This window comes from Sander vitreus, chromosome 23, assembly GCF_031162955.1.
Source record: "Sander vitreus isolate 19-12246 chromosome 23, sanVit1, whole genome shotgun sequence".
Taxonomy (NCBI): domain Eukaryota; kingdom Metazoa; phylum Chordata; class Actinopteri; order Perciformes; family Percidae; genus Sander; species Sander vitreus.
In genome coordinates this window covers 6033161-6060253 of record NC_135877.1, presented here as the reverse complement: position 1 = coordinate 6060253, position 27093 = coordinate 6033161, and the positions used below count along the sequence as shown (strand labels likewise).

The 27093-nt window shown below is 41.6% G+C and overlaps 1 protein-coding gene across 1 annotated transcript in view; it reads left to right on the top strand.

Annotated features, from left to right (window-relative positions):
* The window catches only part of ntf3 (neurotrophin 3), a 46643-nt gene extending 19933 nt beyond the window's left edge, over positions 1-26710 (top strand). The window contains exon 2 of the mRNA XM_078242492.1: positions 24839-26710. Coding sequence (XP_078098618.1) covers positions 24839-25702 — 864 coding nt within the window. The 3' untranslated portion in view covers positions 25703-26710. The remainder of the gene's footprint in view (positions 1-24838) is intronic.
* Positions 26711-27093: the final 383 nt, after the last annotated feature.

Below are 27093 nucleotides of genomic sequence, written 5' to 3'. Positions count from 1 at the left end.
ACTTGTTGTGGCTTTGTAAACTATAGTGTGGTCTAGACCTATTCTATCTGTAAAGTGTCTGGAGGTAACTCCTGTTATGATTTGATACTATAAATAAAATTGAATTGATTGGACGGCTGGGTAAAAAGCGACAGTGACAAGCCTAGCATTTTCCCAAAGTTGAGCATTTTTCAAATCTCTGTAGCCTGAAAAAAAAACCCCAAACGTGCATCGCTCAGTGCACAATAGACGCATCATCACGCTGATGGCATTTGTAGCATAGTGTAAATACATGGTGCTCCAACTGCAAAAGACAGAAAAACGCAGGCCTCAGGAAAAACGCTTTGGTGGACACACAACGCTACCAGGTAGAGTGCACTCAGTGCTCTGTGGCAGCCTCTGTGGTAATCTAGAGATAACGTGCAGATTTCTTTCCCCCATCGACCAATCGACTGAAATTCTACCTACTTTAACCAGTCGACCAAGATTTTCTTTAGTTGACTACAACCCTAGTTGTTGTGTCTGGTGTCTGTTCAGTTTTTCTGTGTTGATGAATTATAGTTTCCAGTACAAATACTTGGCTGGAAACTGAGCTACAGATCTCTCTCTCTTTCATTTTCGCTCCTGCTCTGTGCAGTAACATCTGGAGTCAATTGGACAGTATTAGGGCTCAGACATCGGCGGGTGAAAATCCCTCTGGAGGATTTGCTGGTTTGGCACACTGCTCACTAAACCCCATCACTAAGCGCCCTGACTGTGGGGTCTCCACGGTAACTGCAACGCACACCATCCATGGCCACCTTCTCAATTTGATACAGTTGGGGTTTCCTGAGCCAGAAGGTTTCGGGGGGGGATACAGGTATATTCAGACAGATGCATGTAAACATGTTCTAGTAGAAACCCAAAATACAAGTATGAACCTAAAAATGAGAAGATTATAATACCTTTAAGAAATGAAGTTGATCCAAGAGCTGTTTCCAGGTTTCAGATTTCCAGTATTATTGGAATTATTTGTAGTATTTGTTTGTCACTAGTAAAGCAGTTTCAGGTTTGATCCTGCCATGCACCTCACCGCCTATTAAGCCACAACCAAACCAAACGTGAATCAGTGGGTCATGGTTTAAAATCTGTGACATTTTTCAAAGAAAAAGTGCAGGGAGTGGCCCTTTTCTTCATCACTTTGCTAAAGTAAGACACTTTTTTTTTGTTTTACTTTAAATGTTTGTAATACTTACTTGTGCTAAAGAATAATGTTTTTACAGTGTAAGTGTCAGGTATAGATAAGGTTTGAGGCAGATTTGTGCAGGGGGAAAAAAAATCCGGTATTTTCCCTCAATCACTCCGCTGCTGTTATTTGATTGTTTTTAGGGAAGGCTCTATTGTTTTTTTTTCTTGTTTTTTTCCTCCATCAAATGTAGCCTAAGAATTACACTTTCATTTACCTTTTGCAGATCTGCCACAGTTTGATTTGCCATGCTCCTATTTAAATACACACACTAAAATTACTTGGGAGTGGAAATGTGAAGTACACCGCCTCCACAGCCTTTACCACTGATCCACTGATAATATATAACAGTTTCACCCAAATGACTGCTTCTGTCTGTTTAGCTCATACAGTAAATGTATTGTTGGTGGTGTCACAGGTGTAATATTTGATATAAAAAAAAGATGTAGGATTGTGTACAGGCTGCAGATCTCTGCACTGAAGAATGATTTCACAAGGTTTAATTTGATGCCAGGATAAATAGATGAAGTTTGACCGTTCATAATGTCTGCCGTTATTTCTTATTTATTTCCATTTAGACATTAAGATTTTTGTCTGAGACTGACTTAAATAGTAACTTAAATGTGCAAAAGTCTGAGTTTGTTTGCTTTCTTTCCTTCTGTAGTGTTTGACAGCAGTTGGCTTGCCTTACTAAACATTACTGCCAGCAGATTACCAGACTGGCGTCCCAGTTACAATTAGTTCAGAGGTTAGACAGTGATTTGCTGGTCACTTAGCTTAATCTTCTCTCACCTTTATTTCGCCCCAAGCCTCTTTTGGCCTCCCGGCCATATTCAAATTTCAATTCCTCTTACTACTGCCTCTCCTGATTGTCCTGGTGAATAACAGTTTTTTTATGTTTTGTTTCTTTTCATCCTCTTATTCCTCCCAATTCTCTGGATGCTTCCACAGTACTAATTCCATCAGAACAGTCATGTCATACACTCACTTTGCTGCTCTCAGTTTCTCTTTTTTAACAGAAATAATGTTTTCATACAATTAATCATTTCTTCTTTGCCATCCATCCATCCATCCATCCATCCAGACATTGTCATCCACCTTATCCATGGTCTTTGCTGTACTTCTGATTTCCTGGTGTTTTTTCACAATAAAAGCCTACATATATATATATATATATATATATATATAAAAAGGGTAGAAAATTCTGGAGGAAGTGTCGAGTTTCATTCATTGTAACGTTTACATGCAGTTTAGAAAAACTATTATATTCGGGTTAAGGCAATACCCCGATTTCTCAAACGCCATGTAAACACATTACCCTGGGTAGAGAACTCCTTCAGTAACCGGGGTATCCCTCCGTGTATACACTTTAACTGGGCTATGATCGGTTTAAGCATCTGCGCATGCTTCAACTTTTGAACCAGACATACTCCGGTTAGCGCGCTGTGTAATTGCTATGGCACCATACGACAAAACAGCGTTACCTGAATCAATGGGCCATCGGCAGCAAAGAGCATGCGTCTGTTTTACTCCTTGCTGAGGCAGCAGCGGACATCGGGAGATGGCTAAACCGACTGTCCATCTCCGGGTCTGTCAACGCTATGTCTCCGCAAAAAAGTGGAGGGAGCTAGCAGCCCCCGCTGCGGCCCCTGGCTAACGCTAAAGGAGAAATCCGGCGCAAAATGAACCTAGGGGTTAATAACACATTTGTACCGTGTCGGCCGTGCTTGAGCTATGTTACTGGTTGCACGGCGTTCGACTGATCGTGACTGTTTTCCCAAGATGGCGCCTGCCTGTATACGCGAACGGTACTGTCTTTATAAACTATCTTTTTAATAAACTGTCCGTACACTTACAAAGTTCTCAATGCTTCGGTTTACATGAAGGGACCCTCATTATGCTACCGTGGAAATGTGGTGCTATTTTGAGCCTTTTTAGTAGTATAGAAATAGTGATTTCTTTTTACTTTACCAGTGCCCGACGGCTAGCGTTATAAGCTAATTAGCGGTTTGTGCTAAAACTGGTCACATTCGATTAGCATGAAAACATATCCCAGAGAACGGTCGACTCGGTACAAATGTGTTATTAACCCCTAGGTTGATTTTGCGCCGGATTTCTCCTTTAATGTTAGTTAGCTAGCTAGCTAACGAAGTTAGCTTGCTAATTCCACCCGACACTGGTTACAGATAGCGTTATAATGAGCCAAACAAGTTGTCATTCATCTGGCGGGAACACTGTGCTGTCCTATGCTGTGACAAGAGTGTGTAAATGAAACATTAAGTTGTTGAACTGTACAAATTTGTGATCTGTCTGTGTAATTTTGACATAGGTCAACCGGAAGAAAAAGCGCTGTGCGTTGGCAGAGCGCCACCTACTGTATCGGAGGTAGAGTATGTATAGAACTGGCATAACCCGGTTATTCACTTAACCGGGTTAAGACAATACCCCGGTTACTGCTGTACTGACTGTTCGGGGGGAAAAGGCAAAGTGGAACGCCTGACATGACTCTGTTGCTGTGCTGATGGAATTAGTGCTGTAGAAATGGACATTTCACTGAATTTATCAAGACAACAGGGAAACATGGAGGACGTTTTGAGTTAGCATTACCTGTGGAATATGGGAAATTAGTGAACAACCTGTTCTCACTCCCAAATCATCAAATACAGCAGCTTGGTCAGTGGCCCTCAGTGTCTGATACAGACGCCACCCTTTAGCGACTGTAGGAGACGCACCTGGCTTCAACTGCAGAGCTGTGAGATGACGTAGTATAAAGAGTATGCGTAGGGAAAAGGAATGGTTCATACAAACACTCAACTTTCACCCAGAAGGCCGCTATTCGTGTCCCATGTGAAACCAAAAATCAACATTGACTTACGTATGTCGTCACGTACACAGTCATGTGCAGAAGTTGGCACACCCATGCTAAAGTTGACTAAAAAGAGGAATAAAAAAATCTTTTGTAAATTGATCTTAATGCCTTAATTAAAAAATGAGGAAAAATTGTTTTATGTCAGTTAGCCTAATAGCTGGTTTGATTTGCATTGAGAGATGATTTCATGGAAAGTACCCCATGCCAATCTCTAGGTATGGTGAAGGGTATGTGATGATGTGAGGCTATTTTAATTCCAAAGGCCAAGGGAACTTTATCAGGATGCATATTATCCTGGATCCATGAAATAACTGGCCTTTAAAAAGAAAAATCTGCCTGCCTCTATGGGAATTTAACATAGGGGTGTACTTACTTATGCCCCCTGTATTTTAAGGAAGAACATTTATTTATTTACGATACATTATTCATTCACTCATTTTTCCTCATTTTTTTAATTAAGGCATTAAGATCAATTCGATTTTTTTATTCCTTTTTTTAGTCAACTTTAGCATGGGTGTGCTAACTTCTGCACAGGACTGTAAGTTACAATACAATTACGTAACAAACCTGCTTATTTTAACCCAAACCAATCTTTTTTTCTAAATCTAACCAAGTAGTTTTGTTGCCTAAAGCTAACCAAACCCTGCACGTTAAAAAGTTACCCAGAGGGTTAAAAAAATTACGTCAAGGGGGCCCAACCAAGCGTACGTATGTGCAGAGTTGGGAGTGAGAATGTGTTAAAATGAATGGCTGTCTCTAATATAAGAGGTAAAGGCCACTATTTGAAAATGTACTGTAATGTAGGAGATACAGAGTCTAAGCAGGTAGAATAGGTAGGTTTTGAGATATCTTTTCAATGTTGTTGCTGACTTTACGAAATTTTTGTTAGACTTTATATATATATTTACTGTATGGTGCATTTTGATGACATTGTCCTGGACCTCTGACCTTACTTATGTATACTGCAATTGACATATGGATCTTTAGTAAAACAAGGTTTGTGTACCTAAATGCTCCTCTATGATCACCAGCTAGTCGCTAACTGTGTCTATCTGCTGGTTGGTGCTAAGCAGGTAGTGCACAGCGGGTTTATGCAGCTGCCTGCTACTGCTGAATATGAGGTTATTCAGACTGGAAAACCAAAACAATGAACTAAAAGATGCTAAAATGCAGTTGTAATTTTTCCTTCTTTCCTTCCTTTTTCTTCCCCCTTATCCTCCTATTCCCCATCTTGGCATATATCCACTGGTTGGCTCCCTTTCTGCTGCTTCGCTGCCAGACATCGACCAGGCTGCCTCTATCAGTATTTCACGTTAAGGCTGGTGTCTGTCTTGCTCTAACACGCTACTCTTCTACTGCCGGTAAACACCACTTTTTCTATTCATGCCCTTTACACCAGAATATAGTTGAGGGGTGTGTGTTCAACTATTCTTGCCAATTAGGGGCATGTTATCACCAGCCCCCAATGAGGTTAGATTACAGCTGCACTGAATTATATCAGGTACACACAGATACCGCTCTACCGCCTCTCACCCTGTAGATGGTAAATTGAGAATATAAACAGAAAAAAAAAAGATTTTTTTTGTACGTTACTCAAAATCCTATAGTATGAATTGCTGCATTTATATTGTATGCATATTAGGGGTTGACGCATACACTGTATAAGTGAAGCCAAAACATCTGGAAGACCCTCTGGTGGCTAGCTACATTACAGGTCATAAACCCTATCCCCTCCAGGCCAAACTAAGAAGTACACGTCAAATAAATTCTTCCCAAAGATGGTTTCTGTCATTTTAGGTAGTTCTTGTCACGCTGATGTTTGTGGAAGTGTTAATTTTTTTGATAAGTTTGGTTTTTACTAGTTATTTGATGCTAAAAAACAGGGGTGAAACGTCATGATTGACAGCGGTGTTTAACGCGCAATTGATCGGGCACGTGAATGGGCGGGACTTTGATACCGAGGCTCCATCGCCTGATCACTACTGCACAGTCTGGCTCCAAAATTAAAAGATGGCGTAAAGGCGTAACGTGCAATAAACCAATCAGAGCGTTATCTCACATTCCCTTTAAAAGCAGGCGCGCTTGTTCCATGACGGATTGCTATTATAATGGCGGATTTGCTAGGCGCACGCTCTTAATACATCCATGGGCGCACGCCAGGAGCGGTTCACAGCCGAGGAGACCGACGTTTGCTATCGATTTTTCTTTTTGACAAAATGTAAATAAAGAAATGTTTTTTTGCGGACTACATTTTTGCAATGTAGCCTAACATTAGACCGAGATTACCTCACGATAGACGATGCAGCTCTTCTGTCTCTCCTCTCCCGTGCTGCTGCTGGGGCATTTGGGTTAAGTTGCATCGGCACATGCAGTTCAACATCACATCTCCTTAAGTCCTCTAATATTTCCTCATTTATGTCATAAACACATCCATTATTCATGGAAATGTTGTGTAAAACAAGGTCATATTTTTCCTTGTATTTATGTATGGTTTGCAAAAATGGGAACTGCTGGGTCCGTGAGATGAGAGAAGCAAAGTGTATGTGCGGTGTGCACATTCTACATTACAGCCAAGCATGCGCCCTTAAAATAGCATCTGAATAACGCTCCACTGACTTTAGACTAGGTTTTTCCTGGTCTGTGGCGGAATTGTTTTCTGAAACTGCAAAATAGCACTAGGGAACGTTTGCGCCGGAACACACCTCCCCTTTTTGCTGAACCGCCCCCGGGAGCGCAAGTTCATTCCCTAATTTACCGACGTGAGTCTGTGGAGGGAAAAGTCCGCTGTGCGTCAGGTGTAAAATAGGAATGATACATGCGTCGGTGTACAAAGTCAATTGCGCTGGGTGCAAGATAGGGCCCTAAATGTCTGTGTTTGTGTTGAAGCGATGAGGTCGGTGTTGTGGTTTGTTTGAATTGGCCTGCAGTTCTGTACTGTCTCCATCTGCCATGCACAGAAAAACAAACAACCCCTGACATGGACGCGCGCACACACACACACACAGAAAGAGTCTCAGCACATATTTTGTCAGATACAGACACAGATAGGGGTGTTGTTTTTTAAGCTTGTTGGTGGGTGCACACACATACACCTGCTGCTGATATTTATTTATTGCTCTATGGTTATCTTGGCACCTGGTCTGACAAATCGTAGATTTAGAGAGATGATGTGCATGCACTTGCTCATACTGTAAAAGAGTCTCTCTCTCTTATCGACACTTATCGACATTTTTGACCATTTCCTGTCATTTAAAAAACCAAACAACTAATCAATTTATTCGAGGAAATTATTGAAAAAATAGAAAATGAAAATAATCATTGGTTGCAGCCCTACTCTAAACACAGACAGCCTTTCCCATTTATGTACACCCTGAAAATAATATGCAGACTTTTGATCATTTACATATTAACTGGCATGGATTTTCATAAAATTTGGGAAGAAGTTTAAATGCATGTGAAATTGTGCCTGGGACTCAGGGGCATGTATCTCATCCCTGTGAATCCTCCTCAACATGATATAATGTTGCTTGACCTGCATGTGCACATGAAAAACACAAAGTCAGTGCAGTGCGCCACTGCTGAGGAAACCTGTCTATGCTCCTGCTAAGAAGCTGCCAAGCTGAGGATGATTATCTGCATCAATCCCTCAGGAGTTCAAAGCTCAGAGGGTCATGAGCCTGCAGCTTCTACCTGTGGCTTCCCCCAGACCAGGGACGTCGTTAGGCCTATTTTAGGGGGGCTGAAGCTACCCCAAAATGTTCCTAAGCCCCCCTAAATAATAATAAAAACAATAACAATTCGATTTATCCTCATTGATATTTAGACACAACAAATGATAGAGATATCTATCTATCTATCTATCTATCTATATATATATATTCCTGCCCCAGACTGCATGCAAGTGACACATTTTTGCAAATGTATCAACCCATCTCACAGTCGTGCCTTCTTACTATCATTTACATTATGTGCATTTCTCTGTGCAGCAGCTCTAAGATTTCACTTAAACCGGATTAACAGCTTCAGTGAGCGTGGAGAGCAGGTAAACCAAGGATCCTGGTAATTTACCCAGCTCTGTTTGCAGGGGAATGATAAGCACTGGTATTTTGGACACGGAGAGGGAAATTGTCAAACAGATTGATAGAGTAAGAGCTGAGAAGGTTACATACATGCACATGTGTACCTTTATAAACTGTTTGCACTGGACTAATGATTTGGGGAGATTTGATGATTTATATTAATAGTGGAGATTGTGCTTTCACTGCTCAACAATGTTCAGTATCTTTAATATTTTGGACAGGATTTGTAAAGCAAATTTGATTAATTCTGTGAAACAAGGAGGTTATCGGGGACATGGCAACCCGAACACACTGAAAGTCATTGGGCCTTTCCCCAATTCCTAAATTTGTACCTCTTTGACTCCTTGATCCTCCGGCTTGTGAGCCGGAAATCGATCTCATCGCATCATCTTGAAGGATGTCCCAATTCCTAAAATGCACAGCAAGGATCAAGGAGCTAGGATCAAGGAGACTCTCCAGAGGAGCTATAATCAAGGATACACCGGTGTATACTATGCAGAAATCTTTTTACCCGCGGCATGTTTGTTAAATACCGGTTGCCTCGACTCCTCTCTCCTTGTGTCTCTTCCTCAACTCCTCGGCTTGAATCTCCTGTGGGCAGGACCAAGACCCGAGGAGAGGAATTGGGGAAGCACAAACTGGGAATTGGGACATGGCTATGGTGTTGGAAGTGGTTGAAAAGGACATCAGAGGGGGCGACCACCAAAAAAAAGACTACTCCAATGCGAGACTTTTTGGATTGTACCACTGAAAGTAACAAAATACCTTGGCCTTAATTGTGACAGACTTTTCTCCCTTTTTGTAAAATATCACTTCAGCAATAATGTGAAAATAATTGTATTTTAATATATGGAACTATAGACTGAACCCCTTCCCTTATCCCCACTCTCTCTCCTATACTCCCTCCCCCTCCTCTTCTCTCCTATTTCTTTCTCCCTTCTATTGATGATGTATCACTTTCTTGTTCCTTGTACAGCTGACAATGACCATGGAGAAAGAAGACTTATGGCGGTCGCAACACGTTGGTCATTTTAAATGCATATTGCCATTGTCAAATAAAGGCATTTTAATTTGGTAACAAACCCGACAGTGTGCCTTGGGTTGTTTTTGAAGGAGACTTGCATTTGAGACCAGATTCTACCCATGCAATGAGACCTTCACAAGATGGAATAAGGAGGTTATCAGAGTTTGTGCGGTTTGTGTAAGAGTTACATAATACACTTCCTGTGTGCGAAAATGGCTTAAGAGAAGGATGAAAGCACAAGTGGATAGAGAAAGGAAAGAGGAGAAAGATGAATATGAGCAGATAGGCGTGTGAGATGATGAGCGGATGAAGAAGGGATAATGTTGGGGGGGCTGGACACAGACCTAATGGGCCTTGAGCCTCCTAAGCTGAACATATGAAGGAAGCAAAGGGGGTGAGACAAACATTGCTAACTTTGCTCTTCTTGAAAATAAAATAAAATTTCCTCCGTGAACATTTTTACTTCTATTTTGGCAAGAAGGCTTTCATTCTGACATGAAGTCCCCACAGATGCCTTCTGGGATCATTTTGATTTGACCTGAAAAGCTTCCGATTAATCTCTTAAGGCAGGTCTTGTGCTGGTGGGTCGGGTACAGTTTTGGTTATTGAATAATGTCCCCTGTAAGGAAATGAAAATGAACATATCATTTAGAAATTGTAGAAGCAAAAATAAAAAATAAAAACACAAGGATGTATTGATTAGAAGAAAAAAAAAGGGAGAGAGGGGAAACGGGCAGAAAAAGTGAGACGAATGGGAGACGAATGAGACGATGGTAAATATAAAGCTACTGGTTAGCTTAGCCTAGCATAAAGACTAGAAACGGGGAAACAGCTAGCCTGGCTCTTTCCAACTTTTGTCACCAGTTGATGCATTATATTTTGTTTGTATAATTTGTACAAAATCTAAAGTGCCTTTTGAGGGTACTGGTCCCAGCCAAGAAATAGTCTTGCACATAACCCCCAAATAACACACTATATCTCATTGAGTAAATGAGCTATAATGTGTTAATTAGTGAGGTGCTGATAGGTGGATTTTGTTACCTTTGGACAGAGTTGGACATGTGCTTGCAGAACATGACTCAAATAAATTTTTCAAATATGAAAACTCGAAAGTCTTTTGAATTAACACGTCATTTGGAAGTGTTCCGCATGCAAAAAAAATGTAACAGTCACATGCCCTACCACAAACCAGCCATCCAACTATGATTAATTGCCCTTACCAGTACAGTGCCTGTTGAAAATGTTTGGAAAGGGTCCATTGCTTGGCCTGTGGTATTGCTGCTTGTAGAATTCTTCAAAACCAAATTGTACCCCAAAATTACTTACAGAAGGACCCCAAACCACTTAATATGCAACTCCACTGTATAGCCTACTACTGACTTACTGATTTACCTGACAGAGAACGTTGCAGATTCAGAATGTAATCACAAAATATCACAATGAAAATGTGGAGTAATAGTGTCATGGACTCATGGCAGTGCACTACCCACCCGGCTCACTATGAGAACTAATCAACGTATATCTGCTCTCATCAACCAACAGAACCGGACTGTTTGTCTGTGTGTGTGCAGAGAGAGAGAGAGAGAGAGAGAGAGAGAGAGAGAGAGAGAGAGAGAGAGAGGCGGTGTTGCCTCGTATCATATGATCGTTAACCAGCAGAGGTGTTAATTTCCATACAGGTTTAGTGGCTTGACGGTCAGTGGTGAATTAGGGGATTTGATTCACGGGGGTTTTGGCGACGGTAATGTTATTAGTGTTGTAAGTTAGCAGTAGACTTAATTAACCCTATGATGAGTATGATGAAAACTGATGTGTCTGCCCGGTTCAGCTCTGAGATTTTCTTGCATTCTCGATTACGTTAGGTTCTGCCTATGTTTAGAAGTGGTGAATGTAGGCTACAGCTCACAGCAACTTAATACTATATAGTGTTGGCTGAGTGAGCGTTAGAGGGATTGGTGCAGCGGCAGCAGCGCTACATTCTTAGTTGGACTGTTATGTTGAATATGAAGCTGAGTCTTAAGGCTAATCTTTCAATTTTCCGGTCAATTACATTCAAACCCTCATCTATGGCCATGAGCCCTGGGTAGTGACTGAGAGGAAGAGGCAGCACATTCAGTGCTTGAAATACATTTCCTTTGCAGAGCGTCTGAAACAATGTCTGTCGGTTTACAATTTAGTTATATGGCAACATTGTTGTGAGCAGGAACTGTTTTAAAACCGAGACATGTAAGACTTGGCTGCCAGAATGAAACTATTGTTTCACCAATGTTTACCTATTAGGGTCTTCGAGGTTGCTTTTCTATTTCTGTTTTGGCTGCCAGGCTCACTTTACTGATCTTCTAGGCTGCGGTTAACCTGAATGTGGTTGGATGTGAGTGAGATTGAAATATGTTGTGTATAAGTGCTGTCATATAGATGTAGATGTTTTGTAGTGGACTTGCAGAGATGCAAAGACAACCAGTACTGAATAATAATAATAATAATAATAATAATAATAATAATAATAATAATAATAATAATAATAATAATAATAATATATAGAATTGGCTATGGGGATATATGTACAGTACATGGTACATGATTCTATTTAGGTAGAAGAGGGAATTAACTGTATATAATATACATTTACTTTGTTGACTGAACCATTACATGGTAACAAAATCATTAGGCTACGTCCTGGTGTTCATCCACCAGCCTCCAACTGATTGATGCTTTAGACATGTATTTGCCTTGACCGAGGCGGTGGACCAACAGACCAGAGATGCTCACAAGTCTCTCAGCTTGAGTCCAAGTCAAGTCTCAAGTCTCTAAGCTAGAGTCCAAATCAAGTCTCAAGTCTCTAAGCTAGAGTCCAAGTCAAGTCTCAAGTCTCTAAGCTAGAGTCCAAGTCAAGTCTCAAGTCTCTAAGCTAGAGTCCAAGTCAAGTCTCAAGTCTCTAAGCTAGAGTCCAAGTCAAGTCTCGAGTCTTTGAGCTAGAGTCCAGGTCAAGTCTCAAGTCTCTTGTGAATTTAATGAGTGTTGTATCACCTGCAGCGTTCTATTCAGGCTGCTCAGAGCACTGCATAGCTATATATAAAGAAGTCCTAGCATGTAATATGTTATTATGACTCATTTATTTATTATCATACAGTATCAGCTTTGATTAGTTGTCTGGCATATAATCAGTGTAAAATTAGATGTATTTAAGCCGGAATCCTTTATCTTGAAACCACATATTTAGCATTCAGCGCTTCTTTTGTCTGGGCCTTGTGGTCTGAAGTTTTTAAACCAAAGCTTCTGATGAATGGCACAGCAGCTGCCGGCGCGGTTGACATGTTTGCTGTCCTTCCACGTGTGGCCGCGCGCAGAATATATGATACAAATTATGTGTTACGTAGACAGGTTGTAGGTTATGCAGGGAGGGGAATAACATTTAGCTCATCAGAAATTTCCTAAAAAATAAAAGACTGTTCACGAGTCCCACGTCTCGAGTCCGAGTCGAGTCTGAAGTCACTGTGTATGCGACTTACTGTGTGTGCGACTTACTGTGTGTGTGCGACATACTGTGTGTGTGCGACATACTGTAAGTGCGACTTGAGTCCGAGTCTCAAACTCAAGTCCCCAACTCTGCAACAGACTGGCATTGCCATCCCTAGAGATACGCCACTAGCACAGCTAAAGATTACAGAACTTTGAACCCTGAACAGGTGCAGTGTATCGGCTTGACATTTTTTGTTCCTTTGGTTTTTGCATAAACAGAAAGATTCATCTTGTTTTATCGTCCTATTCATCATTTAGGCAGATTTCTGGCTGGAGAACCAAAGTAATCATCTAAGATGATTATTAAGACGTTGGCATCAGAAATTGCCAGTAAACATTTTGCCAATATACAGTATGTGTTAAGTTAACAGCAGTCACATGAGGCATTGTGGTGGTGTGGGGCGACATAGCCCATGAACTGTGCATTCCAGTTTCACCCAGTTCTGTGACTATCTTCAGGCCACAGTACCATCTGAATGTCACATGAAAATTAGATTTTCCTTGAGCAAGAGCAAAAAGCTCAGAGGCACGTGGTAAATTCCTTGTAAACATGCTGATTGCTGTGTCGAATCCCCTCTTGTTTGAGGGGAAAAGTCAGTTTCAAGGAAAAGAGATGCTCATGGTGACCCCACCCTAAAACTACAGGCTGGTAATGAGCAACATGTTGTGAATTTCCTGTCCTAAACACTGAAACTCCAGAGATTCTCTGAAGACCTGTAGATGACTATGAGGAATCCTGAGTTCCCTGAGGCTTCAGATGTTTCTTCTTGCCCAAACCTGCTCCTTTAGTCATTTACAGTATGTTCACAGCACAGGTAACCAAATCGCTCTGAATCAGATTTTTGGTAATAACGGCAGCTAAAGGATTACGTGGCCTTCTTTGTTTTGACATTTACGGAGCACTTTCAATCCAACAGAAAAAGTTAAATTTGGTTAGACCTCGGGTGCCTGGGGTAGCTCGCCTGGTGGAATGTATAGAGGTTTGCTCCTCGGCGCAGCGGCCGCGGGTTCGGCTGCGACCTGTGGCCCTTTGCTGTATGTCATTCCCCCTCTCTCCCCCCTTTCGTGTCTTCGGCTGTCCTATGAAGATGAAAGCCTAGAATGTCCAAAAAATAATCTTAAAAAAAAACAACAAAAAAAACTTGCTCAGACCTCAAGCTTGAGGCTTGGTGCTGCTTCTAGTACTTCCAGCAAATGTGACATTTTGGAGTAACAAAGTAAGAAAAGTAACATGCAACAACCACATAAGGTTGTAGCCTTATCTGATTTCAGTTTCAACTGACAGTAGGGTCAACAATTACAGAGATTAAAGGTTGGGGTATAGGCGTGGATGTAGGCAGAAATAGTATTTTGGGCGGGCCAGTACAAAAGTGAGTGGGTCATTTTCAAAAAGACGTAGAAGAAGCAAAAAGGACAAACTGAAAAAAACAGCAACAATTTGACCTTCCAACATACTGCATTACAACGGCAATAGCAGTCTACAACATGCTCAACCAACAAAGCTCAGTCTAAAAGATTTGTACACAACAATATAGACAAAAACCTGTTGATCTTAACCTATTCAGGCCAAAATATATATTTGCACCGGCAGAACCAGCAGCATTGGCTCTGCACAGCAAAGATTAACCATTTTATTGCACAAAGTGGCAACTAAACATGAACCCAAACAGCAGAGAAGGCGTTTACATACTGCATGACATAGAATAGCCTACATCAGACAGAAATCGCACATGTAACATATCCTTTGTGCATTCATAACAATAATTGTTGCTTCAGGACTATGGTCAGATCATGAGCAGCAAATGCGCTACCAGCAGTAAAAGAAAATCAAAGAATGAAAACTTCCAGCCAAGCATTGTTTGAATTATGAAAAACATCATGAAAAGTGGCCAGCAAGGCGCCAAATCTTAGACAGTGTAACGAGTCCACGGCAGTGACAGGATCAAAGAAAACTAAAAACTACGGCACTCACAGATAAGTTGTCTTCTTATTTAATGTGGGCAAAACACAAACGCGTTTCAGAAAACACACTCCTCTCTCGCTGATGGGGAAATGTCTGCGCATGCTGCAGAAAAGCTCGTCCTTATTTACACTAGCAACCAACTACGTTCCGAAGGCTTCCTAATTGTTTGATCCTTATTCTATGGTTTAAACAATTTTGTTTTAATCAGAAGAGAAGACACATTAAAACACAACTGGTTTTGTTACTGGTTTCTTTTTTTTTCTTTTTTACATACATTTGAATATTTTTCATAACAAAACGTATTTTGATCAAACTTGGCTGGACGGGCCGGTGAGTAAAGTGGGCGGGTCAGTGCCGCCCTAGCCCATTACTGACTACGCGCCGGGGTATGCTTGAAACAAACGGAGGGTTGTTCTGTCCAAACACGTTCAAACCTAAGTTGTTAATACCTGTTCCGAAAGGCCACATTTAAGGGCAAAGCCAAAAGCCTGTCATCATAGAGGCTTGAATCTATGAATCGTACTAATGGGAATAACGGCGCACACTTTTGGAAAGTCTCTCTTCTTCGGCATTCGTGATGCTGCATACAAATTTGACGAAATGTAGTTTGTGTAGAATGAACTACATATCCTGTATCCGGACAGAATCCTGATTTAAACACTTTCATTTACGTGTAGACACATACTGTGTATGCTTCTCTGTTAGCCATATTACTAATCTGATTGCAAGCTGTCTTGGTTTTATCAGACTACTTACAAGTCAGGATCAGTACTGCTCCACTCCAGGACTCCAGTTTGGGATATTACATATATCCTATATAACGTATATATGATATCATGGACATAATCATTAACATTTCGAATTAATCATATACACTTACCTTCAGATTTGGTGTACATACATAGCTTTACGCAACTACTCATATGATCCTTTCTGTTAACCTGTTTATATTTTTTGCCATTGTGTATATTTTGAATTTGTACCTTATTTATATTGTATATTGTATATTTGCACTCTATATATTTGCACTCTTTTCTACTTTTTACTGCAACTGCTGCACAACAGTTTCTCTCGGGATAGATAAAAATCACATTTCTTCTAATCTGAGTCGGTTCATGCTGCTCAGAGTAATCACAGTCCACGACTTTTCTGCCAACAGCACAGGGTCTCTCTCTCTCTCTCTCTCTCTCTCTCTCTCTCTCCCCCTTCGGCCGTGAGCAGCAGGCAGTTAGCCGACACCAATATGCAAATCAACATATGACTTGTATCTACTTTTGGAGCTAGTGCTAGCTACTTTCATTGGAAAGAAGTTGGCAACATTGGTTCTGTGTTGTTATACTGTGGCAGCCTGGTGTCATTTTCAGGCAATTCTGGTGTCATTTTCAGACTGCCTGCGTCGGTCGTCAGACGGTTCGGCAAAAACGCAGGTCCTACCATTGATTTTGAATGGGGATAGTGTGTGTTATGCTGCTACGGGGTTTGCCGCAGGGGGGACACGCAAGAAAGCACAGTGGCCTTTTGCAAAAAGTTGAAACCGACTTAATTTTTGGAGAAACGCAACCAGACTCCACTCTGCGTTGGCTAATCATGTGACCAGCGAGTGTTTTGTCCTGTACAGTAAACAGGAAGTATCGCCTTTATCGCTGCCGCAAGAAAGTTTTAAAACACTATGGAGGGTAAAAAAACAACACTAATCCTAATCCCGCAACACTAAGCTCTCTCTCTCTCTCTCTCTCTCTCTCTCTCTCTCTCTCTCTCTCTCTCTCTAGTGAAATAAGCTGCCTTCAAGTGCGGACGGAAACGTCAAGATCTATAAACGATCTGACGGGAAACAGTAATTGTGAAATATAAAGTCTACTTGCTAGCTATATTGGGGAGTTAAAGAACACAACAGGACGTCACACAAATGGGCTGTTTCACTGACACTCCCCCCCCGCCGCACAAACCTGCGGTTAATCGCCGTATCGCTTCTTTTGGTCTGAATGCACCGTGACAGTGAACGGCTGTGCGTAATGTCACTGCTGTTGCATCGATCATATTGATTTAATTGTGGGAGGCAAAAATCGTGATCGCGATTAATATTCGATTAATCGTGCAGCCCTACAGCAAATTCTGCCCAAATACCTTCTTTGGGTTCACCTTGATGCCTATTATACAGGTGGATTGATAATATCCTGACAATCTGTGGCTGCATACCAATGTATTTTATCACAATTTATCCTCTGTGAGCATTAACATCTGTCAGCCTTGTTCTTTTTCCTTTTATCTCTCACATGTACAGTACTCTGACTTTCAATGACTACATTTATTGCCTAACCTTAAACCAACACCAAATTATAAGTCTAACCCTTAACTCAAGTCCTTGTCCTCAAATAACTTCTTGCAGAGGTGAGGACGAGCAAAGTGTCTTCAATGGCGGAGGGGTTTCTTCATTTTCCAGTCTTTGTGCAAACATTTGTTACTACAATGAGCATAGAAATGCAGTAGTACACACACACACACACACACACACACACACACACACAGTTAGACATTATTAGCCAGGTCCTACCAGACTCTGGTACATTTCATTTGTACAGAGGGTCTGGCCTCTCTCCATTGACAAGTGTTAACTTCCTTGAAGGCGGGTACTCTGTTGAAGTTTGAAACTATTGGATCTGCCCAGAGCCACTCTGGATCTGCCATATCCAATCGCTAACATTTGGTCGTGACGTCGGCTTAGCGTCGCTAGCGTTAGCCTTAGCCAACTCCTTCACCACTAACGGAGCGAGCTGGAAAAAATCAAACCTTTCCTGAACCCCGTGGGGGGGAGGGCCACGACATCATGGCCACCAACAAAACTCAGCAAAGATTGTTCTTGCTCGGGCTTTAACTTCTGGATATTCGGCAGCTTTGCCACAACGGACCGAATGGCTTCGCTCGCATCTTTCTCTGCCGCCATTACGGAACTACAACTCAAACTAGCGCACGACCTCAACGTCATTCTCAGCCACTCCCTCTGTTCGCTGATTGGACAGGTAAAGATTGGCCGGCGAATATACCGCAAACCCAGACGGAGTACTGAAGGAAAATAAAAATTGAGCGCAAGTACGTAGGAGGGCGGAGCCAGGCTAAGACATAACTAATAATCAAAATCCATACAGAGAAAATGTATGGAATTTTCACTTGCGGAACCACGCTGTTGAGCTCAATGGTGGACTACTAAATAAATATTTAAAATAATTACAAATGAAGGCGAGTGGCGCCAAGGTACAATAAAGAGGAAAAGCATGGGAACTCATATATATACGAATATAATGTGCTCTAGAAAACATTTTACAATTTAATTTGCCTTTAAATAATGCTGGGAAATATAACAATTTTGATTTACATTTGTGATAAACAATTTTTTTTCCCAAACGGCAGCTTGGACCAGTAACTTCGTGATCGATACAGTCATGATGCAGAGAAGACGCATTGTTTGAGGTTACTTCAGTGTGAACAGTCTGCTGGTAATGTCATACTTCATTAAATCATTATTTTAGTAGGCAGTATGCAGCACATACTGATTAAGTATGTAGTATGCAGTACCCAGTACTCACTGGATGCATATTAAAAAGTTGACAGTCCTGTCCATGTAGCATGCTTTAGCACTAATGTTAGCTTTGTGACAGTGTCTTTTGTCTGGGCTGTACAGTTTTGTGTGATAGTTCACCGCCACCTGTAGACAAATTAATAACTCAGTAATAATTACTCAATCCTAACTTTGTTTAGTCCATGAATGTCTATAAAATACAGCGTTTTAAAAAGGAATTCACAGCATGACACACCTTACTCTCTCGAGTAGAAGAAGTAGAAGCCCTCTCCATCCACTTTCAGTGACTATCGCCCCGTTGCACTGACCCCCATCATCATGAAGTGCTTTGAAAGGCTAGTCATGGCTCACATAAAAATCACTCTCCCCCCCACCCTGGACCCCTACCAGTTTGCGTACCGAGGTAACAGATCCACCGAGGACGCAATCAGTTCTGCTCTTTACCCAGCACTCACCCACCTGGATACCAAAATCTCATGTGTCAGAATGCTGTACATAGACTTTAGTTCAGCATTCAACACCATCATTCCTAAGCAGCTGATCTGCAAACTGGACCAGCTGGAGCTCAGCACTTCATTATGCAACTGGCTGCTGGACTTTCTTAGTGAGAGGCCTCAGGCAGTACGGGTCGGCAGCAGCACATCAAGAACCATCATTCTGAGCACAGGGGCCCCCCCAAGGTTTTGTGCTCAGCCCCCTGCTCTTCACGCTGCTGACCCATGACTGCACTCCATCCTTCAGCAGCAACCACATCGTGAAGTTTGCGGACGACACAACCGTGGTGGGTCTCATCCACAACAATGATGAGACCTATTACAGGAAGGAGGTCAGCCAACTGGCCACGTGGTGCAGCGGAAATAACCTCTTCCTGAATGTTGACAAGACCAAGGAAGTGGTTATTGATTTCCGGAGAGGCCCCACCCCGAAACCCCCACTGACCATCAACGGTGCTGCTGTGGAGAGAGTGAGCGGCACCAAATTCCTGGGGGTGCACATCAGTCAGGACCTCTCCTCGACAATAAACACTGCATCGCTGGCTAAGAAGTACCAGCGGCGCCTCTACTACGGAGCCATCATGTGTTCCTTCTACAGGGGCACCATTGAGAGCATCCTGTCCAGCTGCATCACTGTGTGGTACGGGAGCTGCACTGCCTCCAACCGTAAGACCCAGCAGCGCATAGTGAAGGATGCTGGACGGATCATTGGTGTCCCACTCCCCTCACTCCTGGACATTTACCAAACCTGCCTCACCCACAAAGCAACCAGCATTGTGGGTGACCTCAGCCACCCCTCACACAGCCTCTTCAGCCTCTTGCCATCTGGGAGACGGTACTGGAGCATCCGAGCCTGTTCCACCAGACTGGCAAACAGCTTCATTCCCCGGGCAGTCAGGAAGCTCAACACGCTCCCCCTCTCTCTCCCTCCCCTCCCCTCTGCCCCCAAGAACTCTGGACTCTGAACCCATCAGGATCTGCACTGGCCACTTTATATAAAAGAAGACACTCAGGAACTCTTCCTTTATATTGCACATTTCAAATATCTTCATCTTTAGTTTTCTGTACTGTTTGACTTTGCCTTACATTTGCACTATTTAGAATGTATTACTGTATTGTATATATTACTTATCTTTCTTTTACTTATTTGTACATATTACTTTTTCTTATCTTTATTTGTATATATTTCTTATCTTTTATATTATACTTGTTGTATGTCTGTGGGAGCCACATATTGGATATTATTTATGGTCTCATTTATAGATTATTATATTGTGCACTTATATTGTAGGTGGTGGGCGTTTTCATCGTGGTTTAAGCGGAAGTGATAACGTGTTTGCTTCACCTGTTCACCTGGGTTTTTTGGGCTTTGACAGAGAGGGGCTGAGCCTGGAAGCGAACACTTTCTGTTGACCGCCGCACTAACGCACTTATTTCGACTCACAAGGTAACTTTACATTTGGTAACTGCAGTGCTAATTGTATTCTACAGGTGGAAGAAGAAATCATTGCAATACAATCTTGAGTGCATCTCTCAGAGTTTAGTCCCTCGCGGCAGCACTTTGTTGGACTGCTTACAGCCACAACAGTGTCCTTATTGCACCGTGGGTCGGAGAGAAACGTATTTTCAATTGCTCTGTATGTCTAGCACATATTGCAGAACTGACAAAGTTGACTTGACAAGTTGCATAGTGGGTAATGCATGAGCCAGGTTTTGACAAGAAAGTAGATTGCATGGAATTTTAAAAAAAGTGAGTCAGAGAGAGGATTTATGGATGTTTAACTGTGCTGAACGTGTCAGGAGTGTGTGTATTACGTCTGTATGTGTTTAAGTTTGACTGTTATGACTCTGAGAAGAAGGGGTTATTTTAGGGTAAAGGCCCAGAAAGAAAGTTTCAGGGTTAACGTATGTATGAATGTATTATGTCAACAAGGGTACTTGAGAATGCAAAAGTACGACAAAGCACTTTGTGCAGAGTTTCCAATATTTCATTGATACTTCTTTTTGGACAGAAACAGAGAGAAATGAGTGTCTGTGTGTGTGTGTGTGTGTGTGTGTGTGTGTGTGTGTGTGTGTGTGTGTGTGCACGTCTTTTCTGAGCCATTGATTTGTAAGGTGACATTGCTGCGGAACGGTTGCCCCTCCCTCCGTCCATCCAACAGATGTATCATCCAGCTATAACATTGCTGATGGGAACAAATCACCTATTTTGTTCGCAGCCGTCTGTTTGCCTATTATCCCTCTCCTTTTTTCTCTCCTCCACTCTCTGAAAGACATTTGAACCTTTACGTGTCATGGGAAATTTTAGTGAACAAGCAATTATGCATTGTAATTGCAACATAAACAACAATTTCCCTGTAACATAAAATGCACATCACCCTCTGCTTACCCATTGGAAATACTATAATTACACTGGTTCACACAGGATGGCCATACCTTATTTTGATACCTTTGACTTTGTCATAGGTTGTACTCGTTTTTCTTTAAGGGAATACTGGTGTTTTTTAGCCAGGACGTCAGGTAACATCAAGGTAGGATTGACAGCACATAATATTAAAAAACTATATTAAAACAAGGACTTATTGGTCAGCGGTTTTAAACTTGTGTTTTAGCAGAGAAATACTGTATGAAATACTCAACTCTCAAACATTCATATTCACACAAACACATTAATACTACATATCACTGCTAAGCCTAACCACAGTCCTACTGATGCTGTATCAAAATGTAGCTGTCCAATCCCTGAGCCCACCTTCTTGTTTATGGTTCAGGGCTAGCGGAGGTGGTTGAACGCTAATCTTTATGATCAAGTTTGTTACTAAATGACAGCCTTACATGTCCTTTGCTTTGAGAAGCAGAGGGGCCTCTGTCCTTTTTGTGGTAGTTAAGAGTAGTAAAATAATTTGAGCTGTTAATTTAGCAGATTTGCCACATTAACAGCTGCTGTTACACAACGCTCCAGTGCTTCAACCCAACTCGTCACTGTGGCCTCAATAAAACATAAGTATGACTCATCTTCAAGGATTGTAGGCACCAAGTAGTCCTCACAAACACCAAGGTGAATAAAGGTTTGTCATTTGGGTCAAAGGCATAAGAAGGTTATCAAAATTGTTCAATGCGCCTTCTTATTGCACAACACAGAATCAGTATATGTTTGTTTAAAGCGGCTATAATCAATATTTTAATCTGATTTGTATTAACAATGGCTCACTTGACTTGCATGTGAAAGGGGTCACTCGTAGCAATGAACCCACAGAGAATTATCACCCATCTCTGCAGTTCCTCTCAGCAATACGTAGCGTTTTAGCATCTTTCAGCTTTTTGTTTTGGTCTGTTTACTGTTTTGGTTTAGTCTCACAGCTCTCAGTTTTTAGCTGCAGCAGGCAGCTGTTTTAAGCGAAGAAGCTCTGATAAACCCAGTGTACACCACCTGCCCAGCACCAGACAGGAGATACACAAAGTTAGCAGCTAGCCGGTGGACTTCAGCAGCTAAAGATTTTCACGAAGTCACAACTTCAATTATACATTTAAATCAAGAGCAGGATCAGTTATTTCCCCAGTATTTATTTTTTTCTCTCCACCTCCTGCACACTTGCGCACATCCGTAGAAAACAACACACAAGCGTAGCTTACCAGCCGGAAGCATGCAGCTAAAGACACCGGGTAATGTTAGCTTACCGTTAGCCTGCAGCTGCTCTTTTCCCGACACAATGCTGGAGTTGGAGATGACAAAGATCAACAAAACTGTAAAATCCTCCTGCTTCCCTGAAGTCACCAGTGTGGCAACATTTTGCCTTCCCCACGAGTGTGTTATGTAAACAAACAACAAACGGTAAAGCATGTGGGCTCCGACGGGACTTCATGGTGCATTCATGTGCATCTTGATAAACTAAAGGTTCATTCAATTGCACTTCATTAATTTTGAGAAACTTAAACTGTTGTTGTAAAGTACCCTTCTGCCATCTAGTGCCACTCTTATCGTGGCATTGCTTTCACCGCTGAAGAGAAAATCTTTGAATCGAGAACTAAATCGAACTGTGAGCTTAAAACTGAAAGTCAAATCAAATTACGGATTTGGAGAATTGTGACACCCCTAATATTCTTTAACTTTTAATGTGATTATACAGTATATCAGTGTTGTCTTTACAGTTTATTTTTGTTGCCCCCAAGTGGCTGACATATCAGTGATTGCAAGTTCAAAGGTGGGAGAAATCTCCATAAAGAGGGTGAAAAGCTGAGCAAAGAAAATATATAATAAAACACAAGCTTCCCCCTCATCCAACGGCTTATGGCCAACAGCAGAAGGCAGTGGCAGCAGTTGGAAGCTGCTAATATCTGGAGCTTTATGAATGAGGCCAGTCAGCTTTAGTAAAAGACAGAAACCGCAAACATGTGGTGCTGAAACATCTGCTTTTCTGCACATGCACAGATATACACAAACATTAAAGAAGGCTCTGACATGATGTTATTCTATGAATTGCAGATTCCCTTCTGATCACTAAGGCTGGGACGATATGCTTTTGTCCTGATTCGATTCTTCCACGATAGATGGGTGCCGATTGGATTTGTATTGCGATTTTCATTTATTGCAATTCTAGAAGTATTTGATAGAATTGAGTATTGCAATTTCTTTTTCTTCTTTAACAAAAACAAAAGTTGAATAATACACTTCTAGAGACAATATATCATGAGACATTTCTGTCAGTCAGTCTGACATTTATTTCATTTGTAAAGAAGTACATAACATGTATTTTGTCGCCGTCAGTGGCACTGTATAAACAGAAAATATTTAGTTGAATCATTGGTAAAAAAAATAAATTAAAAATATTGATTCTGGGGAAAAGAATACATTTTTAAAATCGTTGCACAAAAAAAAAAAAAGAAAAGAAAATCACGATACATACGTGAATCAATTTCTTTTCCCACTCCTACTGATGACCACAAACTTTGAAACTCTTCTGGTAATGATTAAAAGAGATTCCAAAACAAACTGACACAGCTGGAATTCATTCAGGCTTGAGCAGATGACTGGGTGTGCCCAAATAAAATGTAAGAGTAAATGTCACTATTGAGGGTGCCGGAGCTCAGGACATAACCCGAGCCAAGAGATTTACTGTGATAAATTACACGCTTCGGGTAGGGCTTGCCTTGTTAACATTTTTGGCTTTGACTGGAAGAAGTAAGGTCAGAGCCTTGGCACAGCCGTAGTGGTGGTGTGATGCAATCTTTGACTGAAGACAAGACAGAAGTTACAAAGACAGTGTTCAGTGTTTGATATTTTAACAAAGGAAGAATTCAAAATACACCTTTTCTGGTTCTTAGGCTAATCGTTGACAAGCTCTTTGTCTTATTGAAATCCTTACCTATAATTAAATATAAAGTAAAACTATTTGACCTTTCAGTATCTTCCGTTCAATATGAAGCAGGGCGTTACCTCTAAGAATCACCTGCTGGTTCCAGGGATTTTAACTGGCAACCCTCCCCTCCCAGTAATTGACGCGTTTAGAAAGAGACAGATACACATTATAGTGTGACAACAAAGTGTGTCTGTCTGTGTTTCAGGTCCCGCAGCGTCAATCATTCATCCATGTACTACTCTAAACAGAATTATGTGTGTTTTATGGCCATGTTGTACATGTAGCAGCACGTTAGTTCCCATAATATATTGTTTATACTAAGAGACGCACACGCGCACACACACACACACACACACACACACACACACACACACACACACTTCAAGCCAAGGTTCCCACAAAAGGTTTTCTGAAATGCCATCGTGTTTTTCTGAAATGTTTTGTTGTGTGAAATGCTGCGTTTTGTTCTTCAGGGCCACCGTAATTAGTATAACTTTGATACAGAAGGCTTAAAAACATGACTCTCGGGCAAGTTCTGAAGTTATAAGACATCATAGACAATGATGTCCTCAGGAAATGTAAGTCCCACTGAATCCATCACAGTGGATCACACCTGCCCCCCTGCGGAGGTGAACCTCACAGATTGACACCATTGACTCTGGTGTGCAGGGACCCATGTTTGTGTTACTGTTAATTAAGAAAGAAAATAAGGTCTATAACATAGCTCTTAAAAGTGTCTCTCTTTCTGTCTGCAGATCTTACAGGTGAATCTAGTGATGTCCATCCTGCTGTATGTGATGGTCCTCGTGTACCTCTATGGTATCCAGGCAACCAACATGGACAGCAGTCGCCAGGGGCAACAGCAGCAGCCGAGTCCCGACCCCTTAAACTCCCTTATCATACAGCTGCTTCAGGCTGACCTGACGAGGGGAAAGACCAGGGGGAACCAGAGCCAACAGGGGAGAAGCAGGGATACTGAGCCCCACGAAATGCTGCCCCCTCTGCTCAGTGCAAACTTTCCCTTAGAGGAGCAGGGCGATGCGGAGCAGTGGGGCACAGGCGCTCGCAGCGACAGCGTAGCCGACCAGCAGGTGATGCTATTGAACTCGGACATTCTCAGGCAGCACAAGCGGTACAACTCCCCTCGGGTGCTGCTGAGCGACCGGCTACCACTGCAGCCGCCGCCGCTGTACCTCGCGGACGATTACGTAAGCGGCGGATTGGACGGTGCAGCAGGAAACAAGACACGAAAGAAGCGTTACGCTGAGCACAAGAGCTATCGTGGGGAATATTCGGTGTGCGACAGCGAGAGCCAGTGGGTGACGGATAAAACCCAAGCAGTGGACACCAGGGGGGACCCGGTCACAGTTCTGGGCAAAATTAAAACCAGTGCCACACAGGACATCAAACAGTACTTTTATGAGACACGCTGTCGGACCCCCAGGCCCTTCAAAGGTGGCTGCAGGGGCATCGATGACAAGAACTGGAACTCGCAGTGCAAGACGACGCAGACGTACGTTCGAGCACTGACGCAGGTTCGCAATTCAGTGGGCTGGCGATGGATACGCATAGACACTTCCTGCGTCTGCGCGTTGTCAAGAAAACGTCATAGGACGTGAAGCAAACAATACAAGCCTTGCTAGTGACTACCTGTTTGGAATTCTACTTGCTGTATAGGATTCTATTTCCTGTTCACAGTGCTCCCCACCACAGGATTATGTTTCATGGTGGTGTCGCATCACTTTAAAATGAAACTTCTATTGAAGATATCTCGGGACCATTTAAATGATAATTCACATTAATGTGCTGCAAAGCCAGTGCAGCGCGCTGTTATGGAAGAACTCATTTGAGAGGGGTTGGGGAGGGAGGGAGTGAGAGGGAACTACAGATATAAATTATTTAAATTATATGCATGTAGTTTATACATGTTTATCTATCTATATATGACGTATGAATATATTTGTGTTATTTATTGAAGGAAGAAAATGTCTTTAAAAAATGTAAAGAAACAAGCTATGAACTCATTTTGAGACTGTAATACGGAGCTGGGCTGCAAAGGTGCTTCACATAAAGACTATACATGTGCCTTGACCAGTGTGGCTGCAGAGCAGAGAGACAGGACATGGTAACACACACACACACACACACACACACAGCAGTCGCCGCAAATATGTTTTTAGGGTGATCCTAAAAAGTGACAGGGGCCTGTCCCATGGACCAATATGGGGCCCAAATGTTTATTATTACCCCTTAATGAGGTATAAGGCCTCCTGTGACCAAAGCACCCATTTGAGATCTGTGACCAAACACATACATTTACACTGTGTTCACAGTTGACCATACTGTTATGTTGTAATACACCATAAGTCAAATAATTCCTCTGGGAGACAGTTTTGAGAAAATAAAAATAGGATGTCCTCTTGTGGAATCTGCTGGCAGTGACTGACAGAGATTCAAGAAAATCCAAATGTTTGGTTTTCATCAGACCACACTGACTCTGTTCACCACGTTTGACTCTCAACTGTTATCATGAGCTGTTTTTTGTTTCTTCCTATTAATAAAAAAAAACCTATATTTCCTAAAGTTGGAAACATTTCATTAACAAATACCCATTTAGAATTTTGAAATGGTGACAAAGATTACATTATGTAGATGATACGATATTGTATTGCTTAAACAAATAATACAGTGATAAATTCCTAACAAGGCTATTAGCCAGCTATTCAACCCTCTCTTCTAATGAATTACAATGAAAGGGCATTCTCAATTATGTTTAAATAAAACGTATTTTCCAGCGCCCGCCGCACATTGTGAAACAGTTGCTGTTTTAAAACACGTGGTTAACGTTTTTAATTGAAATAAAATTACCTGGTTAGGTTTAAAAAAAGATCAAGGTTTTTTTTTAAATATATATATATATATATATATATATATATATATATATATATAAATATATACATATATAAATAAATATATAAAAAGAAATATATATATATATATCTTTTTTTAA